Raw genomic sequence first — 23940 nt, 5'->3', positions numbered from 1 at the left:
CAGGGCTCTATCCCACGAACCATGAGATCACGACCTGAGTCGAGATCAAGAGTGGGACACTTAACCGACTAAGCCACCCAGGCACCCCCAGAGTGGTTTTTAAATAAGACTCTAACTGCTAAGTGGAGGATGGCCTGGAGGGAAAGCAGAGGTGGGTTAGGGGGCTCTCCTAGCCACGTGAGAGGAAAAGGAAGATGAAGAAGGGCTGGGCCGGGAGTGGTAGCAGAGGACTTGGGAAGAAGTGAGTAGATTTGAAAGCTACTGAGGAGGTAAATCCACAGGGCTTGTGTGGAGAGACGGAGGGGGAGGCAGTGGCAGTACCTGTCAGGTACCCCCAGGCCTGCAGCCCCTCACCCCTACTATCAGGGCAAGGTGCTGCAGTTGAGGCACCATGCTAGATCTTATCTCTGTAAGAAGTGGGTTCTAAACCTTGGAGTCAATAGAGACTTTGTTTTTTTTGGAATGCCATGACATCCATGTGCCACACCTGGGCTCACCCACTTAGCAACATTCACTCCAACAGCACAAGCCTGCAATTGCGTATGGTATTATTTGCTCATTAAGTCTGAAAGAAACTATTTTACTCCTGCCCAAAGGCCTGTAAAAAGACATCTTTCAGTAAATCCACCACCAGACTCTCCAAGACAGTGAATTCTCCTCACCTTCTGTGGCTGCCTCATTTGCCACTACGTCCCTGGCGACGGGGCCCGACTGCCCAGCCAAGGATGGGGTCGCTGCTGCCAGGAACCAGGCTGGGCCAGAGATGCCGCACATGGCACTTTATTCCTGCTTCTGATATATACAGGTATGTACAGTTGGTGTGAGCCTATGGTACACTATTTCACAAAATTATCTTACATCCTGTGCACACTTCTGGGCGGGAAGTGGCAGACTGCTCCGAAAAGCCCACGGCTAGTGGAGGGAAAGGATGCTCACTGGAGCCACCCCCACTCCAAAGACATTCACGGGGGCTGCACGCCCCCTTCCCCAGTACTGAGGCCCTCCCACGGACCATCTGGACCTCCCACCTGCTCTCAGCGCTAGTTTCTTCCTGAGTCTTTCTCCTCGAGTGGAAGAACATTTTGTGGGGGAGGAGGAAGCAGCAGCAATGGCTCCCACTCACCGACGGTGGCCCTGCTGCCTGCCACCCAGAGCCTGACTGCCCCTATTGGACGTGGACAGCAGGAGTGGAATCCTCCCCGTGCTGTGGGCCCTGGTGCACCCTGGCCTCACGGGGCGCTAGCATGCATCTTCTCCAGGCAGCTCATCCAGAACGTGACCAGCCGGTTGTCGCGGTTGATGCAGAAGTCCGTGAAATCCCTGAGCAGCCGATCAGCAAACTTCTCATCCCCTGTGGCACTAGATCGCCACGTCTTGGTCAGCATGGTGTTGTAGGCCCAGTTGTAGCCAACCCGCTCCTCACAGAACATGTTCTGGTTAGTGGAGCTGGTGGAGTTTCGCCGACGTCGCTGCTGCCCCGAGAACTTTCGCCTGGAGTAGGGCAGCTGCAGGAACACTGTTCCTGAGAAGCAAGATGCCCTGTGTCACCACCACCACGGGGAGGGTTCCCAGGGCAGATGTGGTGGCTCTGCAACCACAGGCTCAATCAAGAGAAGAAGCCCCCGAGCATAGGCTCCTGCCACAGGGACCCACCTGCCCCACGTTTTGCCTGCAGGGTCTCACCTGTAACATGGATGTACTGAGGCTTGTTCTCGGCAGGGAAGTTAAAAGCAGAAGCAGAATATTTATCTTGTACAAACCCAAACCTAAGGGAAGGACGGGAAGACACACAGATTAGGGCCTCCTCAGCTAAAGGGACAAGGGGAACAAATGTGACTAAGAGGACTGACAGCCTGAGCTAGAGGGGCCTGGAAAGTTCTCTTTCAAGATGGAACATTCAAGGGGCGCCTGCATGGCTCAGTCAGTTAAGTGTCCGACTTTGGCTCAGGTCATGATCTCGCAGTTTGCGGGTTTGAGCCCCGTGTTGGGCTCTGTGCTGGCGGCTCAGAGGCTGGAGCCTGCGTCAGATTCTGTGTCTCCCTCTCTCTCTGCCTCTCCCCCACTCATGCTCTGTCTTTCTCTCTCTCTCTCTCTCTCTCTCTCAAAAATAAACATTAAAAAAAAAAAAAAAAAAGATGGCTGCTTCTTTTCTCCCATCCCGTACCTCTTCTCTGCCTCTCACTGGAATCCACATCACGCCCTATGTGGGGCAAGGTGCCCATCCACATGCTTGAGAGGGGAAGGTCCTTATCTTAATTCACCTAGCCACACCTCTTTCCCTTAGTTCTCCCAGACAAACACATAGTAGGCCCTCGAACAAGGCTCTGAATTGAAATAGAATAAATTATCTTAACTGAAATCCTCTTCTTAAAAATGAGGCACACGATTCTAGGGCTCTCTGCTTTGCTGTGTTCTAGAAATGGGCAAGAGGAGCCACTTTTCATCTATGACTTATTAGATTCTGCTTCTCATCTATGGCTTGTTCTATTCCGGGTTTTTCTATTTCCATCACACACATTTATTACAGCTCTACCTGCTAAGTGCTGTAAAGGACACGTTAACAGATGTGGCTCTCGCCCTGAGTCTGAGAGGTTTATGTAATGAAGGCAGCAATGTAGGTAGAACTAAAGGAGGTAAAACACCTGTCTCCTTTTCACTGCATCCTCTATATAAGCTGTCAGCTTTACACTGACATTCACTAATTATTTATCAAAGAACACATGAAATCAAATATGCAAGTTAAATGGACAAGCTAATGTGCACTCAAAGCTCTGTCATGTATAGGCTGACCCTATCATGTGTAGGAATGGCTCTGGATTTTGCCTTTCTTCCTCTCCATTTTCCAATTAAGGCTATTTATTTACTAGCATAGATCAGCCTGACCAGACTCTTGCCTCATTTCTTCTTTAGATCACGAGGAAGACCTTTAAGTTTAAAAAGGCAATTTAAACACATGGTGCTTGGCCCCCTCACTGTCCACTTGGGGAGCACATGAGCCAGGACTATGGTGAGGGCGGGGCGGGGGGGGGTGCTCAGTCCCACCCAAACAAAAATAAAGGAGGAGCTGGGGAGCCACAGCAGGGGTAGGATGGATGGATCAGCTTCTCTGGACCCATCTCTAACTCCATCCGAGATGAATCTTATGGATGGGCTAATGTTTCCTTTTGGAGCCACATTCCAACCTAGAGTTCCATTCTGTGCAAAAGCTATTCTGGGCAAGGCACATTGCCTTGGTGCGTAAACGGAAACAAAAATGAGAAAAATGCATACCCTTGTCCCCCAGGGACCCCTGAACTAGTGTAATAGATGGATAGAGTGTATTGGAAAAAAAGGAGGGATTTAGAGAGGAGAGACCTGGGAATCTGTGGTGGAACAAGACTGACAGGTGTAGAACAGGGGTGGGGGCTTAGGGGAGAAGGTTTAGTGGGTAAGGTGGGTCTGGGTGGAGAAGGGGGAGCAGGGTGAGGTGGGGAAGGGGGAGCATGTTTAGGTATAGGGACACACAGTAGAGTCCATGCAGTGATACACAGAATAGAAGACGTGAAGAGTCTGAAGGCTGAAAAAGCACTCTGAAGAGGACAGGGCAAAGTTTAGATATGACTAGGATCTAGATGAGTTTGGATCAGGAGGGGAATGCTGTGAAGAAAAAAGCACATCTGACAAATAAAGGCCATGTCCTGAGTGACATGTAGTCACCAAAATCCAACGACCACCCAATGATATCCATGGGAAGCATCAGACCTGCTTATAAACTTGTCAGTTGGCTGGGGTCTTCCTAATAATACCTACTGCCTACCAAGAGCTTCTTAGGTGCTCGGAACTCCAGAGAACCCTCCCGACAACCCAGTGAAGGGTGAGAAAATGAAGGTGAAGCAGTTCCAAAACTTGTTCACGGTTCCTCAGCCAGATGCTGGTGGAGGCGGAGGTGAACCAGGCTTGTCTGCTTCCTGCATCGAGGCCCTTTGCCACCAATCCACTGTACTCCCCACCTTTTGCCCCCAATCAGCACCCACTCCTGCTGAAAGAAGCAGCCAGTCTATGGTGGGCAGGGGGCAGGAGGGAGGTTCGTGGTGGGGTGGTAACAGCTTAAGATGTTTGAATAAGATGACAGGACACTGAAGAAGGTGCAGAGAGAGGATTATGGAAGCAGGAACAGAGGACTTACTTCTGCCATGATTAACATGAAGTGGACATTGCCTAGTGCATTCTGGAGACAAAGCTGGACTGGTTTGAGGGGTAGACAGCTAAGCCCAGGAAAGCCCTTTCCTGGCACACATATTAGGCGCCAGTAAAAACCTATGGACTTATCTATTGCTTTTTAACCCTTCATTATCTTTTCAACGTGTGTCTAGGGGCTTGAAACACGTTTTACAGTTTTTCATCTATGTCATCTCCTGGACAGCTTGGACCAGGGTCTTGTTGGAGGCTAAGGAGGGAGCTCTACGCTCTCCCTTCAACTGGAAGAAAATAATGAGGTCCGAAAAACAATAGCTACAGGAACTGACAGGTAATGCTTATCTTTGAAACCAAGGCAAAGGGTCCTGTTGGAGGTCAGCAGCAAGGCTGTCATTGGTGGGCCAGATCCGTTTCCCCAGAAATGAAACAAACTGGGTTTGGGTTTGGTAATTGCTGGATAGTCACTGATGCCCTCCCACTATACCTTCTTGCTCAGGGACCAACCTGTGTGCAATGGCTTCCTGGAAAAGGTGCATTCGATCCCAGTATGTTTCCGGTTCAAAGCCTAAAAGGAGAAAAGAATAAAAGCAGGGGTGTGATTCCAAGGTTTGTAATTCTTCCTGGCTTTGGCCTTCTGTAACCTTCACTTCTCTTGGCCATTTCTCCCCTGTCCTTAAGCACGCTTTTCCACACTACCTGCTTTTGAAAGACCAGCCTCTGTCCCAAGGACCAATTGTGTTTTCTCACCATCCCTTCCCCAAAGCTCTATCAGGTTCTGAAAGGCACTCGTTGCTCACACTCAGCAACGAGTGTGAGCTACCGGAACTTGATGTAAGCCTCGTTCTAATGACTCCCTATACCAAAAGTGGAAAGGAACATGATGTTAAAGTACAAACAAAAGATAAGCTTTACATGCGTGTTATCTGCTTCTAAGGAGAAAAAAAATTTTTTTTATTACCAATGTTCCATTTCCCTACAAGGAAAGACAATATTATAAGCTCCATTTTAGGAATGGGGAAATCGAAGCAAATAAATACGAAAATTATTTTTGGAAAAGTGATAGGCTGGGGAGGGCAGGAGGGCACAGAAGTGCCTTTTCTCCATTGCCCGCATCATTGCTCCAGCCTCGCTTCTTCTGCACAGCTGGTGTGAAGACTGAGAGCTGATGAGGATGTGGAGGCTGAGGCCAGGTGTCACACAGCAACAGGCAATGGACCAGCACTGCTCTTGGGACCAAGATGCTGACGGCTGGAGGTGCAACTTCACGAGACATGAAAACAGGGGCTCTGTACGTTTTGGAATTTTCTATCTAGGATACATTTGAAGGTTCTAGGCAACTAAAGAGCAAAAAAGAAAGAAAAAAGGCTTTGGCTTTAATAGGAAAAACACGTACAGCAGCTTCCTCATCAGATGTTTAAGATTTTGTATCCACTGTTATTGGAAGGGGAGATAATAGGAAGAGAGTAGCACAGAAGCAAGAAAATCGACTTTTAGATTTAAGCCCTTATTCCTTTAAACTAGGCCTCCTTTCTTCAGCGGTAACCATGTAACCATGGCAACCAACAGAGGATGCTGGTCTTAAAGCCTGGGTTACAACTGGCAGGGAAAACCATCAGCTCACACAAAAAATGTCCTCCAATGCCAGCCTTGCCAGCAATCCTGTGCTGTTACAGTGAAGGTGGAAAACCCCAGAAGAATCTCTGGCTGGTGTGGGGGAAGTGTCTCCTGAGCATATTAAAAACAGTAGCATGAGGCAGTTGCCTGGCTTGAAATCATCAGATACGAATATAATCATGTGGCATTTCAGGACTGTAATGGTCCTCTTAGCTGCTGTGAGGTTAGAGAATGTGCGTGTATGTGTGTGTGTGTGTGTGTGTGCTCGCGTGTGTGTATGTGTGTGTGAAGAGCACTCTGTCAACTCTAAGGATCACAGACCTATGCCCTCTAGTGGCTCTGTGGGGCCCACCTGGAACCCCAGCCATCACTGGAAACACTGTGTCTACATAAAAATGTCTTCTGAGATGTAAACAAAGAATATACAGACAGGCCTTTGGAACACAAGCTGTTTGTACCACCGGGGCAGCCTGTCACGAAAGGTGCGGGGACACTTAGTGTGGTCTCCCTGACCTGGAGGGATCTCTCACCCCTGGGCTGTTCTCTTCCACCAACCATGATGCAGACTTACATGGACAAAAGAAGAAACCACTTCCCTTACACCAGAAGTTTTTCCATTCACACTTACAATTTCTACATCTGAGAAACCAAAGGGCTACTGTTTTTTTTTTTAACTTTTCATTTTAAAAAAGGTCATCTGTGAGTTCACCAAGAGCTCTGGAGGAGCTCTTTATACGTTCATCACAATGGGCAACTAATTGGTGATAAAAAGTTCTGTGCTGTGTGAAGTAAGTCTTGTTCCTTCTGTCTGTCCTACACCTGCCCTCAGAGATCGGCTGGGCTCAGGTGGAGCAGCAGGGTGCCTCAGCCCACTGTCTCCCCACGTTTAGATTGACAGCCCTCTCAGGGGAAGGGCTCAGAGCCCTGCTGTCCTCCTATGAGCCCCCTCCTGCTCTGTCTTCCTTGCGACGCAGGACTCGAGCCACATGTAGTGTTCCAGGTGCTGACACAGTACAGCTTTGCAAAATAGGACGCTGTATCCTGTTCTGCTTTCAATGCCTCCCTTAAGGTTCAAATTCCCACAGCCCAAGCCAGTAAGGCTGGAGCACAGAAAGGAGAGTGTGGGGAGAATACCAGTGCCACTCGTGATTTACAGTGTATCATACCTTCTCCCACTCACCATCTGCTCCAGGTCTCACAAGGGTCTTCCTGAGTTGGCAAGGCAGCTTTAAACTTTATGTGCTCTCATTTGAGGGATAAGGAATTTGAAGCTCAGAGACATTAAGTGACTTACCCAGGGTTACCCAGCCACTAAGTGAAAAACCAGCTTTAAACTTAGATCATTTTGATCCCTTGTCCAAAGGCTCCCTCTGTGCACTAGGCTGTGTCAATTAGACACCTAGAGAGGTGGCCTTACTCATGGAGATAGAACCTCCAGAGGGGAGTATCTCTTACTATCGAACAGATGCTCACTGCCCTCCTTGAGCAGGCAGCTGATGTTGAGTGGGATGAAGAGCTGAGCTCGAAGTGGATCGCCATACAGGTAACTGGGCAGCGCAAAGGGACCCTCCAAAACGGGGACCAACAGAAAGCCGCAGGAAGTAGCTTTTCGATGCCAGCCTTGGACCTGGTGGGAAGCACAGAAACAGTGTCATCTCCAAGTTAATTCAGACAAGAGAAAATACTTCCCAAGGAGCGAAGCCGCCACAGTGGCGGCATACATATTGATTGGCATGTTCATTTATTAATGTTCACTGGATCCAAACCAATCCTGGTCAGGAAAATGCACAGTTTAACCTCCTGACAAATACCTGAAAAACTGTGAGTTAAGCACACAGCTCGTCCTCACAGCTTTATGCAACTTAAGTGTTTCTTCTGGAAGGAAGAGACTGGAGAGAGCTATTTCTTGCCTCCTAAATCGCCTTCTCATTCTACAGGATGTTGTAGGAAGGTCACAGGATATAAGTTAAGTCCTTCTAATTATGTCCTTTATCAAAAATTTACTAAGTCCAAAGTATCAAATAGGAAAACAATCCACTCAAGCTGGCTGAAAGGGACATGACGCAGGGTGCGAGATGACTGTGGTGGCCTCTGGCCAAAAGCGATAAGCCCTGACCTGGCAGAATGAGAGCCACTCTCCCACAAACTCCCAAAAGCTGTCTGTCCAAAGATTGACTGAGAACAAAAGTTAACTGTGGCAGCAAGACAAACCTCCCCATCAATAACATTTTCTCAGAGAAAAGTGGCAATTTTCTACATTTTAAGATATTTTTTTAACCATAAAACTGTGTATATTTAAAAAAAAAAAAAAGTTGGTGCACATGGCTCTGGCATACAGAAGAGATTTGTGTTAAATGTTATTTCAAAAAAATCTAGTTTGAGCCATAACTTGACTTAAACAAATATGAGTATGTCAAAAATTGAAGGGGACCACTCTTAGCTGTTTTCCCAGAAACACCTGTAACAACAACAATATATCAACAACAAAAACCAAGATCTCTGTTCAACCAAAATAACTTTTTTTAAGATTTTATTAAAAAAATTTTTTTTAAGTTTATTTTGAGAGAGAACACAAGTGGAGAGGGGGCAGAGAGAGAGAGGGAGACAGAGGATCCAAAGTGAGCTCTGTGCTGACAATAGAGAGCCTGATGTGGGGCTCAAACTCACAAACTGTGAGATCATGACCTGAACTAAAGTCAGACACTTAACACTAAGGCTCTTTTTATTTTATGTAATATTTTTAAATGTCATATTTTATATTATAAATATGCATTATAATATTATAAACATTATATAATATAAATATGTGCATAATATTTACCCTAATAAAATGTGATTTATAACAAATTTGGACACTACCTTAAAATAATAATTAATCTACAGTGCGCCTGGGTGGCTAAGTCAGTTAAGCATCCGACTTCAGCTCAGGTCATGATTTCACAGTTCATGGGTTCGAGCCCCGCGTCTGGTTCTGTGCTGACAGCTCAGAGCTTGGAGCCTGCTTCAGATTCTGTGTCTCCCTCTCTCTCTGCCCCTCCCCTACTCATGTTCTCTGTGTCAAAAATAAATTAAAAAACCTTAAAAAAAATTTTTTTAATAATAATTAATCTACACTAGAGATTTCTAAAAACCTAACAACCTAACAAAATATAGTTGACTCTTGAACAACATGGGGTTAGGGATGCCACCACCCCATGCAGTAAAAAATCTGAATATAACTTTTGGCTCCCAAAAAACTTATGCTTACAATAAAATTAGAAAAAAGAAAACATTATTAAGAAAATCATAAGAGAAAATACATTTATAGTCCTGTCCTGTACTTCTAAAAAAAAAAAATCCACATATAAGTGGATCCATGCAGTTCAAACCTGTGTTGTTCAAGGCTCAAAACTGTAATGATAAAGGGATTAGCAGCTTTCCGTGGGTTTTACATGAATTGGTGTGAAAAGTGTATTTTGAAAAGACTGTTGCCATATTCCCCTGAGGAGATAAATACTCTTCTTTCTTCCAAACTGTGACTATATGTGCATGTCCATGAATGTTATGGTCATGTTCTGAGATAGGACTATCAGTAGGGCTTCCAAGGAGAATGCTTAGCCTATTGGGTCAGAGGGTTAGTTCTGCCTGGAGGGAGTGGTCATCCCAGTGATGACTGGCTGGGGAAGTGCCAGTGACTTCTATAAGCTGAACCAGACAGGTGGCTTGGTGTCTTTTTTGATTTGGACCTTAAGTATGTTCCAGTGTTCCAGGGGAGGGGTCCTCAGGGGCACTAAGGCCATGTGCAGGCAGACTGGGGCTGGACAGACAGAGACCCAGACAAACCTCTTCCCCAGGATATCATGTCTTGTGGGACAAAACTAGGCCTCTGAGCCCTGGACAGAAAAACTATATGCTGGCAGCTGATGTTGTGCTCACTCTCTTTGGCCATCTCCTAGCTTTCCATAAAGTCTTTCTGAACTTTCTGGCTGCTCTCAGCTCCGTGATGAGATGTTTGAGCCAGTGTGGGAGGAGAGCGGGACCCTGTTAAAGCTTGAGAAAAACATTCCTTTGGATTGAAGGGGAGAGTGTATAAAGTGAGTGGCAGACTGCAAAGATGGTTAAAGAGAGCACCTGGAAGATACGGACAGCTTGGCTACGGAGTATCTGTTCCATAGGTGCTGGGACTGAGGGTGGGGAGTGGCCTGAGTGTGGGCAATGAGTGACCTGATTAGACAGGCCAGGGAAGACTGGAGGAGGAAAGACAGGCAGAAGACCAATTAAAAGAGGGCTTCTGAGCTCTGGCACTCATGACATCTGGGCTGGTTAATTCTTTGCCCTAGAGACTGTCCTATGAGATGCATTGTAGGATGATGCACAACATCCTTGGCCTGTACCCACTAGATGCCAGTGGGTGCACTCTTCTACCATTTCTGCCGAGTAAAACTGTTTCCAGATATTACCAAATGCTCCCACAGGGGCAAAATTGCACATTCGCCCAACCCCTGTTGAGAGGTAGGGTTAAAAGCAGTCATGTTCATTGATAGGGACTGGTTAAGTAAACGATGATACAAACAATGAGGCAAAACAAAAACAAAAACAAAAACAAAAACACAACGATGAGGCAGACTTATTTTTGCTGATACTGAGGATATATAATAGGACAAAACAAAATGCAACACTAGTTGCACTTGAACCTTGAACAACACTAGTTTGAAATGCTTAGGTCCACTTATATATGAGTTTTTGTTTTTGTTTTTGTTTTTTTAATAAATATGGAAGAGTACTCTTCCTTATGACTTCCTTTAAAAAAGGAAATCTTACTTTATTGTAAGAACACAGTATGTAATACATATATATAGCATACAAAATATGTGTGACTTGACTGTTTAAGTTATCATTAAGGCTTCAGTTTAACAATAGGCTATTAGTAGTTAAGTTTTTGGGAAGTCAAAAGCTAGACTTGAATTTTTTACTGCATGGAAGGTCGGCATCCCCAGACCCTCCATTGTTCAAGTGTCAACTAAGTATGTAGTCCAAGCTACCATATGTTAAAAAAAAAAAAAAAAAAAAAAAAAAAGGCAACAAAGCTTTGTATATGCATATAATCTCTCTAGAAGTACACTCAATAAAGTGGTAGGGTATTGCTTTTATTTTTATTTTTTTTTAATATTTTATTTAATCTTTAAACCCAGTGTGGGGCTTGAACCCACGACCTCAAGATCAAGAGTTGCATGCTCTACTGACTGAGCCAGCCAGGTGCCCCGGGTGGTTGCTTTTAGATGGGAGTCCCAGGGAACAGGATAGGACAAGGCTGGGAGAGGGACTTTTCACTCTAGACCAGTGATTCTCAACTGGGGGCAATACTCCTCTTCCCTGGGGACATGTAGCAATACCTGCAGACGTTTTGTTTGTCACAAGGAGGGTGTGTTACTGGCATTTAGGGTAGAGGCCACAGATGCTGCCCAAAATCCTACAATGCACAGGACAGCCCCCCCACAAGAGAAAATAATCTGGCCCTAGATATCAAGAGTGCCAAGGCTGAGGGGCACCTGGGTGGCTCAGTCAGTTGAGTTGCCGACTTCAGCTCAGGTCATGATCTCATGGTTCGTGAGGTCGAGCCCCACATCAGGTTCTGGGCTAATAGCTCAGAGCCTGGAGCCTGCTTTGGAATCTGTGTCTCTCCCGCTCTCCCACTCACACTCTATTTCTCTCTCTCTCAAAAGTAAATAAACATTAAAAAAAATTTTTTTTAATAAACAAATAAAGTAAAAAAAAGAGTGCCAAGGCTGAGAAATCCCAACCTATTCCCTTTAAGCTGTTTGAATTTTTTACTGTGTTTAAATTTTTTGTATGAGGCTATTCCAGCAGTGTAGGTAAAAGGTAACTGGAGCCTGAACTAAAGAAAACAAAAAGTGACATGAATCTCTACCAAGCATCCACTGTCCCCCTCTGCAAGGTGAGCCAAGGCCCTGACCACAGCATGAGGAGGTTCTCACCATCTCGAAGAGGACGGCGGCGGTCACCGCCATCCAGTGGAGCTTGATCTCGAAGGCTGCATTCAGGGAGAAGTTGCCATGATAATAACAGCTGCACCACTCTAACCGGTCTGTGCGGTTGTTCACATCCACGTCCAGGGTCACAGTCCTCTGCTCCGGGACAGTGGCAGCTATGTCAGAGCATCGGAGGGGTCCCAAGAGAGAGAGGGAAAAGAAGGAGCGGGATGAAGAGGAAGAACAAAACGCAGAATTACCTAACAGAAAATCACAGATTCTAGAAGCTTCCTGAAAATCATCTAGTCTGGGGGTCGGCCAGCTTTTTCCATAAAGGGACAGATAATATTTTAGGTTTCACAGGCTATGTACTCCCTGTTTCAGCTACTCAACTCTGTCATCATAGTGCACAGCAGCCAGAGATGTTATGTAAATGAATAGGTTGGGCTGTGTTCCAGTAAAACTTTATTTACAAAAACAGAAGGATTTTTTTTTAGGGCAGTGAAACTATTCTGTATGATACTACAATGGTGGATACCTGTCATTACATACCTGTCTAAACCCGAGATGTACACACCAAGAGTGAACTCTAATGGAAACCTTGGGTGGTGGCATGTTAATGTAGGTTCAATTGTAACAAATGCCCTGTTCTGGAGCAGGGCATTGATAGAGCATGTGTTGGGGCAGGAAGTATATGAAAACTCTGTACTTTCTACTCAATTTTGCTGTGAGCCAAAAAGTGCTCTAAAAATAAAAATTATTATACAACAAACAAACAGATGGTAGTCCAGATTTGGCTGGTTAATAATGCCACAGTTTGCCTCCCCCAGTCTGATCCAACTCCTTCACTTACAGATGAGGAAGTAGTAGTAGCCCATGGAAGGGAAATGCCTTGCCCAAGACCAGAGTCAGAGCTTCAGCTTCAGGCTGAACTCCAGATCTTCTCATTCCAGTGACCCACAGAAGGACACAATGGGACAGACAGCACAGACCACAGTGAGGAGGAAGTCTTGATTTTCTGGTTTCAACCCAGGAAGGCAATAGTTCTACAATATGTTCTCAAGAAATGAAACCTCATAATGAAGCTCAACACCCTGTTCCATTGACTGTGTTGCTTTCAGATCCCAGGTCGGTTTCAGACTAGCTCATCCTGTCTGGAACTCCTGCTCAGAAATCATACTCAGACCCAAGATAGGGGTGTTTTAGAGATGGATCAATCAAGCTCCTGACCAGACTAATAGCACTAAACAGGCTCAGAAGTAATGAAAAGATCAGGGCTCTGCTCTGCCTGACTGGGCAGTGCTAGACCTAGGGTTTCTACAAACCATTATCAGCTCCTTTCGCCCCCGCCCCCGTGAATCCAATGGTATCTCTTTATCTGAAGCTGTCAGCTTAGTTCTGCATTTGGCAGGTAGAAGCCCTGAGTGGCTTTTATCACTGACAAGGACAAAACAGCTCTTGAGTCAGCAATTTTAATGAACTTCTGTTGGGAGGCAGTGGAGCCATGGCTTAGGATGGTGAATGGGTATACAGCTTATCATTCTCTCAAAACCAGAACATGTAAAATGGGAAATGTTCTTGATGTCGAGTTGGAAAATCTGAGCTCTGCCATTTAGCCGTGTGCCCGAGAACATTCTTCAATTCCCTGGTTTAGTTCCTCGTTTGCAAACTGAGATGGTGCCCGCCCAGCTGCTTCACAGAGTAGGGGTGAGGATCAAGTAAAACATGGCTGCCAAGGGGTCACAGATTACCTCCTGCTTTCTCCTTTAGCCACCTCACTTGCAGCTCTCGTGTTCTTCCCTCCTCCCCATTTAGGCTACAAGCTCACCAGTGCTCAATCTGAGGCCTGTCAATGACTCCCATGGATACTGCTTAGCCATCTGTGACACTTCAGGCTAAAGAACATGGCAACTCCAATGTTAAAAGTCTCATCAAAACTAATTTGTATCTCTGCCTTGTGTTCCTGATTCATAGCCCAACCACAGTAGCCTTTCACTTAATAGCCTCAATCAAGGGAGGAAAGCTTTGTTCTCTGGTCTTGGACAGTATATTCCTCCCCTGTGTGAAAAGTCCAGGTCACAAAAGAAAGGGCACTCGACAAACACCAGCAGTGATCTCGCACATCTCTTTTCTCCCATCTGGCATATTCAGTTCAGAACAGGCTGGTGTGAGGAACCCCAAGGAAGTATATTGTTCAGCCAAGTAAACAGTTATAGGCTCAAGATACCACTGGCTTCATACTTCAGGAGTGAGATCTGACAGTATGGATGCGGCCAGCAGGCGATGTTGGCAAGGGTGTAAGCCCCAGCCAAGTTGCAGCTTTCAGCGCCTTTTCTGAATCACTCCTTACTTCCATAAGAACAGACTTATTCACCTTGGGACAGTGAGATATAGTGAGTCCCAGTAAATAAGTACAAACCCAGAGAAGGAGCAGACTGAGCATCCTTTACCAGGGTCACAGCGAGGGGGCTAGCAATGACCTGGGCAGGGGATCAGTGCCACTGGAGGAAAGAGTGCAGTCTCAGGTAGGACACTGGAGATCAACGTTAACAACCGGAGCTGCCCAATAACAGGAAGAGTAGTCACAAGAGTGAGTGTCCTGTTGAGAGTTTTCAGGGAGCAGCTGGCTCCCCACTTATTAGGAGTGGGATGGAAAATATTCACACGTCAGGGTTTGGACCAAGATGCTCAGCAGCCTCTTCTGACCCTGAGACCTAGTGGGGTTATCAAGAAAAAGCTGAGAAGTAAAAGGTATCTGCGTGGGCTTAAGGGACTTGGTGCTGCTTCTTCCAGAGTCTCAGATGCCCCTATGGCTTCATAGCTCAGTGACACAGGGTGACATGAGTGGGGGAGTGGGAGTCACCACAGGCCAGGGCAGATAGGACTGTGCAGCACCATCAGGCATATTAAAACAGCTTTCTGCTGAGAAAGACAGCTTTCCAGTTAAGAATCAGAAATGTTTAAAGAGGAACATGTCAAAACAAACAAAAAAGGGAGCAGGTCATAAATGATACATAGGCCCTTTTCCCCCTATAAATCATGTTAATTTTTTTCCTGAGGAAAAACCCCAACACTGAAGACAGTCCAATTCAAAAACAACTCATCTTTCTCACTTAGGTAAATGACACAGCAGAAGTCTATATTCTAATCTGAAAAAAAAAGATGGGGAAAAGTATCTCATATTTTAACACAAAGGTCTGAGGGGTGTTACCAGATAGAATTAGCAGTAATGATGCTGTGTCAGGTTTAAAAGGACAAGAAACTCACTTCCTGTTGGAGGGGTGATGGGAAAAGAAGCAGATGAGTGAAATTCCCCTGTAACAATCATGGGAGCCACTGGAAAGCTAATAAAGGGATATCTGCAAGAAAATATGCATGCATGTGAGACTGTCTAGTTTCAGAATCAATGCTGACCCCCTAATGCCCATGTGCAGACACCAGTGAAGAATGCCTGCTTAATAAACTACCTGCCAAAGACATAAATCCTCTCTTCTCCCTTACTCTCCCTATGTTTTGGACAGATGACTTATTTTTCCATATGCTGCTCCTCTTTATGTGCAATTTTCTGAAGTAAACTGGTTAAAAGTATCTTTTAACCAAAGCTAAACTGAAATGATTTGAATCTCATCTTGAGCCTGGGACTATGGTGGGCAAGAGAGAGTTCTACCAGCCTGCTGGAGGAGACTCTGGAAATGAGGATGTTCATACAGAAACTGTCAAGATAGCCTCCAGAACCAGGGGGATGACGCAAAGGGAAAAGTTCCTAAGCATTTTCCAGGAGCAATAACTCAGACCAAGGAGTAAGCAGGGACGTTGGGCAATGTCAGGAGATATTCTGTCACACTTGAGGGTGGGGTGCTACTGGTAACTAGCAGGTAGGGAGTATGTGGCCTGTTTGTTTCCAAAAGATTTCAAGAAGGTGGAGAATCAGAAATGCAAAACAAGGCAGAGGGGAAGGCATGACTACCTGGGGGACAGAGGAGCCACTCTCTTCAGTTTTGTCTTCTCCATGCCCCAGTTCTCACAGTGCTGGGGTGAGGCTATAAGGTGAGGTCAAAGCTGTCTGGATCCAAGTGAATCTGAGGATCTGGAAACTGTAATACCTATTAACATTTCCATTCTAGCAGCTGGGCACCGCCAGGCAAACTAAGTAGAAGGTGCTATTTCACTGCAGTCTAGTCTACATTACATTTCCTTCCTTTCTTCCTTCTAGAGGCCTTTTAGGATCTCTCTCTCTAACCTGCTATTGAGACAAACCTCATGACACCCTGCCTAGAGCACACATTATGCCAACCCGTCAGTCCAGTCCTTGAGAACAGGGGTCCCATTTCCTACCAGAGGCCACCACCATTCAATAAGTGGGTGTTTTGTCCCTATCTTGGAGCTGCAGGGACCAAAGAAAGGCAGGAAGACTCCTAGTTTACATTCCTCAATGTGGTAAGTACATTTGGGGAGGAAGGGCAGAGGGCAGATTTGCACTCAGCCTGAGTGTTTAGAATGGATAAACTTCAAGGTTCCTTCTTCTTCAGAGATCCTAGGACACTAAGATCCTAGGAAGGCCTGTGGCGGGTACTAAACCAGAAGCGAGCACCAGCTCATATCCCCTGTATTCTGGATGCTTCTTGGGAAAAATGGCCACATTGTCTATTCTCTCCTATTTGTGCAGGGTTAGCACTGTGCCCTGATTTAAGAACTGTCTAACACTGTTTATTGGTTGAGACAATGAGCTTGACCCATGCAGCCAGTGGGAGCTAGTGCAGGAGCCCACCATGCGGACGAACAGAGTACCAGTATGACAGCTGCAGTGGCTCTAATCCTGGTCCACACGGCATTGTTCCCTTGGCTGGCTGCCACTCTCCCTCAGCCACCCACCAGCGCATCCCCAGGTCCCATCTGGGTCAAGCATCTACCTAAAAGTGCAGCTGCCTGGCTCCGCCCCCCAAAGCTTCGGCTGAAAGAGCTGTGTCTGCTTGCATAGGAGGCTGGCCGGCTGGGCAGCCAGGGCAAGAGGAAAGCAGGAATCTCGGAGTGCAAGAGTTCTTCAGCTACAAAGGCCACCTCAAACCACTTGCGCTGGAAGCTGGCGAAGTCATCCACTGCTGTCGTGTGCCAGGTAGTGGGCTGCTGCATGGCCACTGGGAAAAGCAAAGGGGAGAGAAAGTGCTTATTTTCTTGATGCAAGGCTGAACCTTGAAAACACCATGCCAAGTAAAAGTAGCCATACACAAGAGATCACATATTACACGATACCACTTAAATGAAATGTCCAGAATAGGCCAATCCTTAGAGACTGAAGGCAGATTGGTGGTGGCCAGGGGCAGTGGGGAAGAGAAGTTTGGCAGTGACTGTTAACATGCACAAGGTTTCCTTTCAGGGTGATGGAAACGATCTGGACCTAGACAGAGGTGGTGGTGGTTGCACAACACTGGGAATGTACTAAATGCCAGTGTTCACTTGAAAATGGTTAATTTTATGTTACATGAATTTTACTTCAGTTAAAAAAATATGTTATATCCTCAGTTTCAGACCTCTACTTTCAGAGCAGGTAATAGTAACCAGGTTTTTTTCTACTTGAAGGTAAAAGAGGTATCTATTGGCCAAACTGGGAACATAAGGGAAGAGGTGGCAGCAGACATATCAGTGGCTACCAGAAAAACACCTGCACAGATCCACTTCTGACACGTTCTTGGATAAGAGAGCATAGAGAGAGGGCACTAGCTGCTTCATCTGATGCATGTATGATTCCTGAAACCCAGAGGCTGAGAAGCCATTTGTCTGCAGGAGGGGGTCACTTCCAGCCAAGGTCCTGGTGGGCAATGGCTGGACTGGACAAGCGAGTGTCTCCAGCTCTGACCTTGCTGGAATTGGTCCCCCTCTTGGGAATTGTTTTCTCATTAAAAGGAAAAAAAAAAAAAAAAAAAAAGACTTAAATTGTATCTTAGAAAGCATGCTAGGATTTAATAGTCTTTCTGGGGTAAGAAATGGAGTCTAACAAGTAAAAAGTGCTGTAAGTTACTGATTAGAGCCTGGCATGTTATACTCAGAACCACCTGTACTGGATGGGTGGAGAGGGGCACTGTAATTAAAAGGGGTAACCAAAAAATGGCCCGTGGGGATTTCCTCACATCAGATCCCTTGGCCTCTTTTAGGTTTATCTTCCATCCACACTGCTGTGACGAAGAACATAGTATAGCTTTAAGAAATACTTGTCACTCCGATTATGCTTAAATTAAGTACAAATGCTCAGGAAGCTGACAGATCTGTCTTCTTAGAATACAAAGTCACACAAGGAACTCAAGAAGCACCATCACTTTAAAGAGCAAGCCAACAGGAAAAACACTTGCCCCTTTGGGCAACAGCATTCGCCTCATCTCTGACCTCGGTCAGGTTCTTTGTCCATGACTATCTTGTAGAAATAGAAGCCATAGATGAAGGTCCGCCAGACTTCACCAGATGCGTGTGTGATGAGCTGCTCTTCCAGCATTTTCTAGAAGGAGAGACATTGAAACTCTAAAATTCCTGTGGAGGGACATCTTAGAGGTATAGCCCTCATTTATACGCTGGAGTCAAGGGAGTGACAAAACATCGAGGAGACCCTACCCATCACCCCTCATCAGCCATGATGATTGCTCTATGATAAATGTTGTTCCTGATGTGAATTATATTACACAATGCAAATACATATTATAATACCATCAATTATTTCAAACATACGAAAAATATAAAGAAGATCCAGGTACACCACCACACAACTCGAACAAAGTGAACATTTTGCTTATATTGACTTCAGATCTTTTCTTTCTTTCTTTCCTTTTTTTTTTTGTTCATTTTATTTATTTTAGAATGAAAGAGACAGAGAGTGGGGAAGTGGGGAAGAGGGAGAGAGAGAATCTTAAGCAAGCTCTACAATCAGCATGGAGTCTGACCTCAGGCATGATCCCACAAATCTGGGATCATGACCTGAGCTGAAATCAAGAGTCAAACACTCAACTGATTGAGCCACCCAGGTGTCCTGACTTCAGATATTTTTATAAAAAAAGAAAGGGGGAGAGGGGTGGCTCAGTCAGTTGAGCACCAGACTCTTTGTTTTGGCTCAGGTCATGATCTCACAGTTCATGAGTTTGAGCCCTGCGTGGAACCTGTGCTGACAGCATGGATCCTGTTTGGGATTCTCTCTCTTCCTCTCTCTCTGCTCCCCCTCCCCCCACTCTTCCTCTCTCTCTCTCAAAAATAAACTTAAATATGGACTCTAATATGTCCCATTCCTCCTCCTCTCTCACCAAACCACCAAATAAGTGGTTAGTGTAATGTTGCATTAGTGTAATGTAGTATAATGTTATTCTCATGCAGGTTTTAATAATTTTATTATATAGACATGTATTGATAAAGAATATGAGGTATTTTCATGAGATTTTAAATGTTAAATAAAGGACATAATACTATTGTTATTTTGTATATTGGATTTTCACTCAACATCATGCTTCAGACATTTATCCATGTTGACATGTGTCCCTCCAGCTCATTCCTTCTAACTGCTGTAGAAACATTCCAATGTGCAAATAAGAAAATTCAATTCTTAGAGAGACAGGAGTATATGTAATAAGGCACAGGCCATGCAAAACTGCCTATTACGACGCCCAAAGAGACAACTGAGGATTGCATGCTTATTTTTTTTAATTTTTTTTAATGTTTATTTTTTTATTTTTGAGGGAGACAGAGAGAGAGAGAGAGAGAGAGTGCGCGCACGCAAGTGTGAGCAGGGCAGGGGCAGAGAGAGGGAGACACAGAATCCAAAGTAGGCTCCAGGCTCTGAGCTGTCAGCACAGAGCCAGAGACTGCATACATATTTAAGTCAGTTACTGATTTTACATTTCAGTGATGACAAGCCAGCTGGTCAGCATGGTAGTTATTTCTAGTGGGGTGCTCTGTGTGGACAGAATGGTGTGAACCACATCAGCCAACTTGACCTTTCCTATTTTTTTCCTCTCGAGCTTAAACAATGTCATTAAATTCAGCAAGTGTTTGCTACATGCCTACACCATGTGCCAAACAGCATGATGATATGCAAATGGACAAGAAGAGGTAGCTCTGCCCTCAAGAAGTCTGGTCAAGGTGGAAGACAAATGAAATGAGATAGAATTTTCCTTCTGTTGTGCTAAGTGCTATGACAGAGTAAATACAGGGCACCAGAAGGTCCATGAGGCAGAGCCTTGGATCCTGAATGAGCAGGAGTTGACCAGGGGGGAAATAGGGGCTCAAGGTCAGAGGGAAGGCATTTCCTGGGAATCTTTTACAGAGATTCCTCCAAGGTTCAAAAGTGCAGACTCCATCCAGAACATTTCAGCTCATGATAAATTCTGACAGATCTTTAAGTCAAGGTATAGTGTCTTTCAAATCAAAACCTGTGGGTTCATTGATTCCAGACAGGCCTCACACTTACTAAAAACAGAGCTTCACCCCAACCTACAGATCACATTACTGAAAAGGGCAGCTGCTTCAGAGACCAGCTCTGATTTCATGGGGGTCTGAGCAGACAGTTCTGTGGGTCCTGCCCACACTCTCTCACCTGCATGATGTCGATGGCCATTGCCTGCGTCTGGACACCCTCCACATTGTTCACCAGCCAGTGCACCACCTCTGCACTGATGAAGCAGCATGGAGAGAGGCCCTTCTGTTCCGAGAGCAGCTGGACTCCTGTCCTGAATTCCAACGTGGCGGGCAGGAAGCAGGGTATGTATGCACAAGGGCAACAAGCAGAAAGAGAACATGAAAAAGAAGGGACTCCCACTAAAGCATTGAATATCTGAAGGAAGGACCTGTGCAGCACAATTTCTCTACACTATTCCTAAACCCACAGAAATACGCAAGACAGAACAAAAGGTGTTATAGGGGGAAAAGGAAAAGAGGAAGGAAGAAGGATCTGACATTCAGAGCATTACCTATATTTGTCAGGCATTATAGTAGGTAACTTACATAATTATTTCATTTAGTCCTTATATCAAACCTGTGACTTAGCCACTAGTATCCCATTTTACAAACAAGATAACAGAGGCTGAGAGAGGTCAAGTAACCTGTGCAAGGTCTCGCAGCTGGTGAGCAATACAACCAGGTATGAATCCACCAAATCACACTGCCTGTGCATCACCATGGCTCAGGCCTGTGGGATCCTCCCGCCTTTGCACTCACACACATGATGAGCCACTTACGAGGGGTGCTTCATGGCTTCTAGGATCTCCGTCAGGGTGGAGGATGAGGTTAAGGAGCTTGCTGCCAACTGCTGAGAGCTGTAAACAGAGTGTCCAGCCAGCAAAGCAAAAAGGCACATTCACGGTCATAAGCATGAACCTTAGGAACTACTCCCTCTACTTCTTACAGAGCTAGAGGCCAAAGATGACATTGATACTGATGGTGTTCAAGCAAATGCTAGACAGCTACATCCTTAGGGATATCTCAGAGGGGTTCCTGCTTTCAAAGCGTACACATTAAGATAAAAAAAAAAAAATCAAAGTGGTTTTGTGTTCAGACTTCCTTCCGTTAATAAGCACCTCCCCTTTTAATAATGCCTCAGGCACTTCCAAGAGATCTCCGTGGACTGTTCTGATTTTGCCCCCAAGGCCCTCCCCATCATTTAACCTCACCAGAGAGTGCCAGGTAATGAGGTAAGAGCATGGGGACAGAAGCCCAGTATCTTCACTTACCAGCTGGAGGGGCTCTAACTTTTCTTGGCCTAAGTTTCCTCATCTGAAGAGGGGGATGATACTATTCCTAGATTTCAGTGTTGTTGTGAGGCTAATGCATGTAAAATAGCATGTCTAGGGCTGATACCCACAAAACCCTAAAAGGTAAACATTACTGAATATAATAACAACAACCTTTTGAAATTCAGATTAAAGGAGCAGATGAAGGTCAAAGAGCTGAGAGGTATCAGGGTCCAGGTTTGAATCCAGGTCTGACTGCTTCCAGAGCCCGTATCTTTCTACCACCTATTGCCTGAGTTCTTCCTCAATGGGCTGATGGTACCTTTATTTTTTATTTATTTATTTTTTATTATTTTTTTTAATGTTTATTTATTTTTGAGACAGAGAGAGACAGAGCATGAACGGGGGAGGGTCAGAGAGAGAGAGGGAGACACAGAATCTGAAGCAGGCTCCAGGCTCTGAGCTGTCAGCACAGACCCTGACGCGGGGCTCGAACTCACGGACCGTGAGATCATGACCTGAGCCGAAGTCGGACGCTCAACCGACTGAGCCACCCAGGCGCCCCTATTTATTATTTTTTAAAATGTCTATTTATTTATTTTTGAGAGAGAGTGAGGGAGGGGCAGAGAGAGAGGGAGACAGAGAATCCCAAGCAGGCTCCGCATTGTCAGCACAGAGCCTGACGTGGGGCTCAAACTCACGAACCATGAGATCATGACCTGAGCTGAAATCAAGACTCGGATGCTTAACCAACTGAGCCACCCAGACTCCCCTGGGCTGATGGTACCTTTAAACATGCTTAATACTCAGCAGCTGAGCCCAATTCACTGGGTGTGGGACATTCATGGCCACGTACTGTACTAAATCTGGGGCTTGTTCCAGAAGCTCAAGTCCATAAAACTTCTCTCTTTCCTCAGCCTCAGCCTTCTCCTATTTGGAGGGTCCAGGACTCAGTGGAACATTTCAGGATCTCAAGTTAAAAAAAGCCTGTGAAGGGACACCTGGGTGGCTCAGTCAGTTAAGCATCTGACTTCGGCCCAGGTCAAGATCTCACAGTTCATGAGTTCAAGCCCTGCATCAGGTTCTGTGATGCCAGCACAGAGTCCACTTCAGATCCTCTGTCCTGCTCTCTCTCTGCCCCTGGCCCACTTGCTCTCTCTCTCTCAAAAAAGAAATAAAAACTTGGGACCTCATCAAAATAAAAAGCTTCTGCACAGCGAAGAAAACAATCAGCAAAACTAAAAGGCAACTGACAGAATGGGAGAAGATATTTGCAAATGACATATCAGATAAAGGGTTAGTATCCAAAATCTATAAAGAACTTATCAAACTCAAAACCCAAAAAACAAATAACCCAGTGAAGAAATGGGCAAAAGACATGAATAGACACTTCTCCAAAGAAGACATCCAGATGGCCAACCGACACATGAAAAAATGCTCAACATCACTCATCATCAGGGAAATACAAATCAAAACCACGAGATACCACCTTACACCTGTCAAAATGGCTAACATTAACAACTCAGGCAACAACAGATGTTGGCGAGGATGCGGAGAAAGAGGATCTCTTTTGCATTGTTGGTGGGAATGCAAGCTGGTGCAGCCACTCTGGAAAACAGTATGGAGGTTCCTCAAAAGATTAAAAATAGAACTACCCTATGACCCAGCAATTGCACTACTAGGCATTTATCCACGGGATACAGGGGTGCTGTTTCGAAGGGACACATGCACCCCCATGTTTATAGCAGCACTATCAACAATAGCCAAAGTATGGAAAGAGACCAAATGTCCATCGATGGATGAATGGATAAAGAAGATGTGGTATACATATACAATGGAGTATTAGTTGGCAATCAAAAAGAATGAAATCTTGCCATGTGCAACTACGTGGATGGAACTGGAGGCTATTATGCTAAGTGAAATTAGAGAAAGAGAAAAATCATATGACTTCACTCATATGAGGACTTTAAGAGACAAAACAGATGAACATAAGGGAAGGGAAACAAAAATAATATAAAAACAGGGAGGGGGACAAAACAGAAGAGACTCATAAATATGGAGAACAAACTGAGGGTTACTGGAGGGGTTGTGGGAGGGGGGATGGACTAAATGGGTAAGGGGCACTAAGAAATCTACTCCTGAAATCATTGTTGCACTATATGCTAATTGGGATGTAAATTTTAAAAAATAAAAAATAAAAATAAATAAATAAAAATTTAAACAACAAAACAAAAACTGTGAAGACCACTCCCCTCTCCTCTCCCTGCCCGGAAGTGAACTTCCTTCTAATGCCTGCCTGAGTTCCCACTACAACAGCCTGGACAAGAGGCTATCCTGTCTGTGTGAATGTCTTCAACAGCAGAGAATGTAGCTCCTCTATGCAGTCCATTTCCCTGAAGCAGTATCAACCACTAGTCAGTTCTTTATCATAAAATGGGACCTGTTCTTTGTAATTTTCGTCATTGGTCCTGATTCGTGTCATT

The 23940-nt window shown here is 45.3% G+C and overlaps 1 protein-coding gene across 10 annotated transcripts in view; it reads right to left on the bottom strand.

Moving 5' to 3' along the window:
- Positions 1–758: 758 nt before the first annotated feature.
- DEPDC5 (DEP domain containing 5, GATOR1 subcomplex subunit) overlaps positions 759–23940 on the bottom strand; it is a 125647-nt gene continuing 102465 nt past the window's right edge. For 9 of the 10 annotated variants that reach the window (XM_049619070.1, XM_049619069.1, XM_049619073.1 and 6 more), the window contains 9 exons: positions 20966–21043; positions 20326–20458; positions 18138–18246; positions 16670–16894; positions 11766–11935; positions 7246–7417; positions 4681–4741; positions 1684–1766; positions 759–1522 (listed from right to left, as the gene is read on the bottom strand). In XM_049619070.1, coding sequence (XP_049475027.1) covers positions 1230–1522; positions 1684–1766; positions 4681–4741; positions 7246–7417; positions 11766–11935; positions 16670–16894; positions 18138–18246; positions 20326–20458; positions 20966–21043 — 1324 coding nt within the window. In that variant the 3' untranslated portion in view covers positions 759–1229. The remainder of the gene's footprint in view (positions 1523–1683; positions 1767–4680; positions 4742–7245; positions 7418–11765; positions 11936–16669; positions 16895–18137; positions 18247–20325; positions 20459–20965; positions 21044–23940) is intronic. The other variant, XM_049619071.1, reaches the window with a different exon arrangement.

The sequence above is a fragment of the Panthera uncia genome (assembly GCF_023721935.1).
Source record: "Panthera uncia isolate 11264 chromosome D3 unlocalized genomic scaffold, Puncia_PCG_1.0 HiC_scaffold_8, whole genome shotgun sequence".
Taxonomy (NCBI): domain Eukaryota; kingdom Metazoa; phylum Chordata; class Mammalia; order Carnivora; family Felidae; genus Panthera; species Panthera uncia.
Note: the sequence above shows the minus strand (reverse complement) of the source record. Positions and strands in the feature narration are given on the sequence as shown.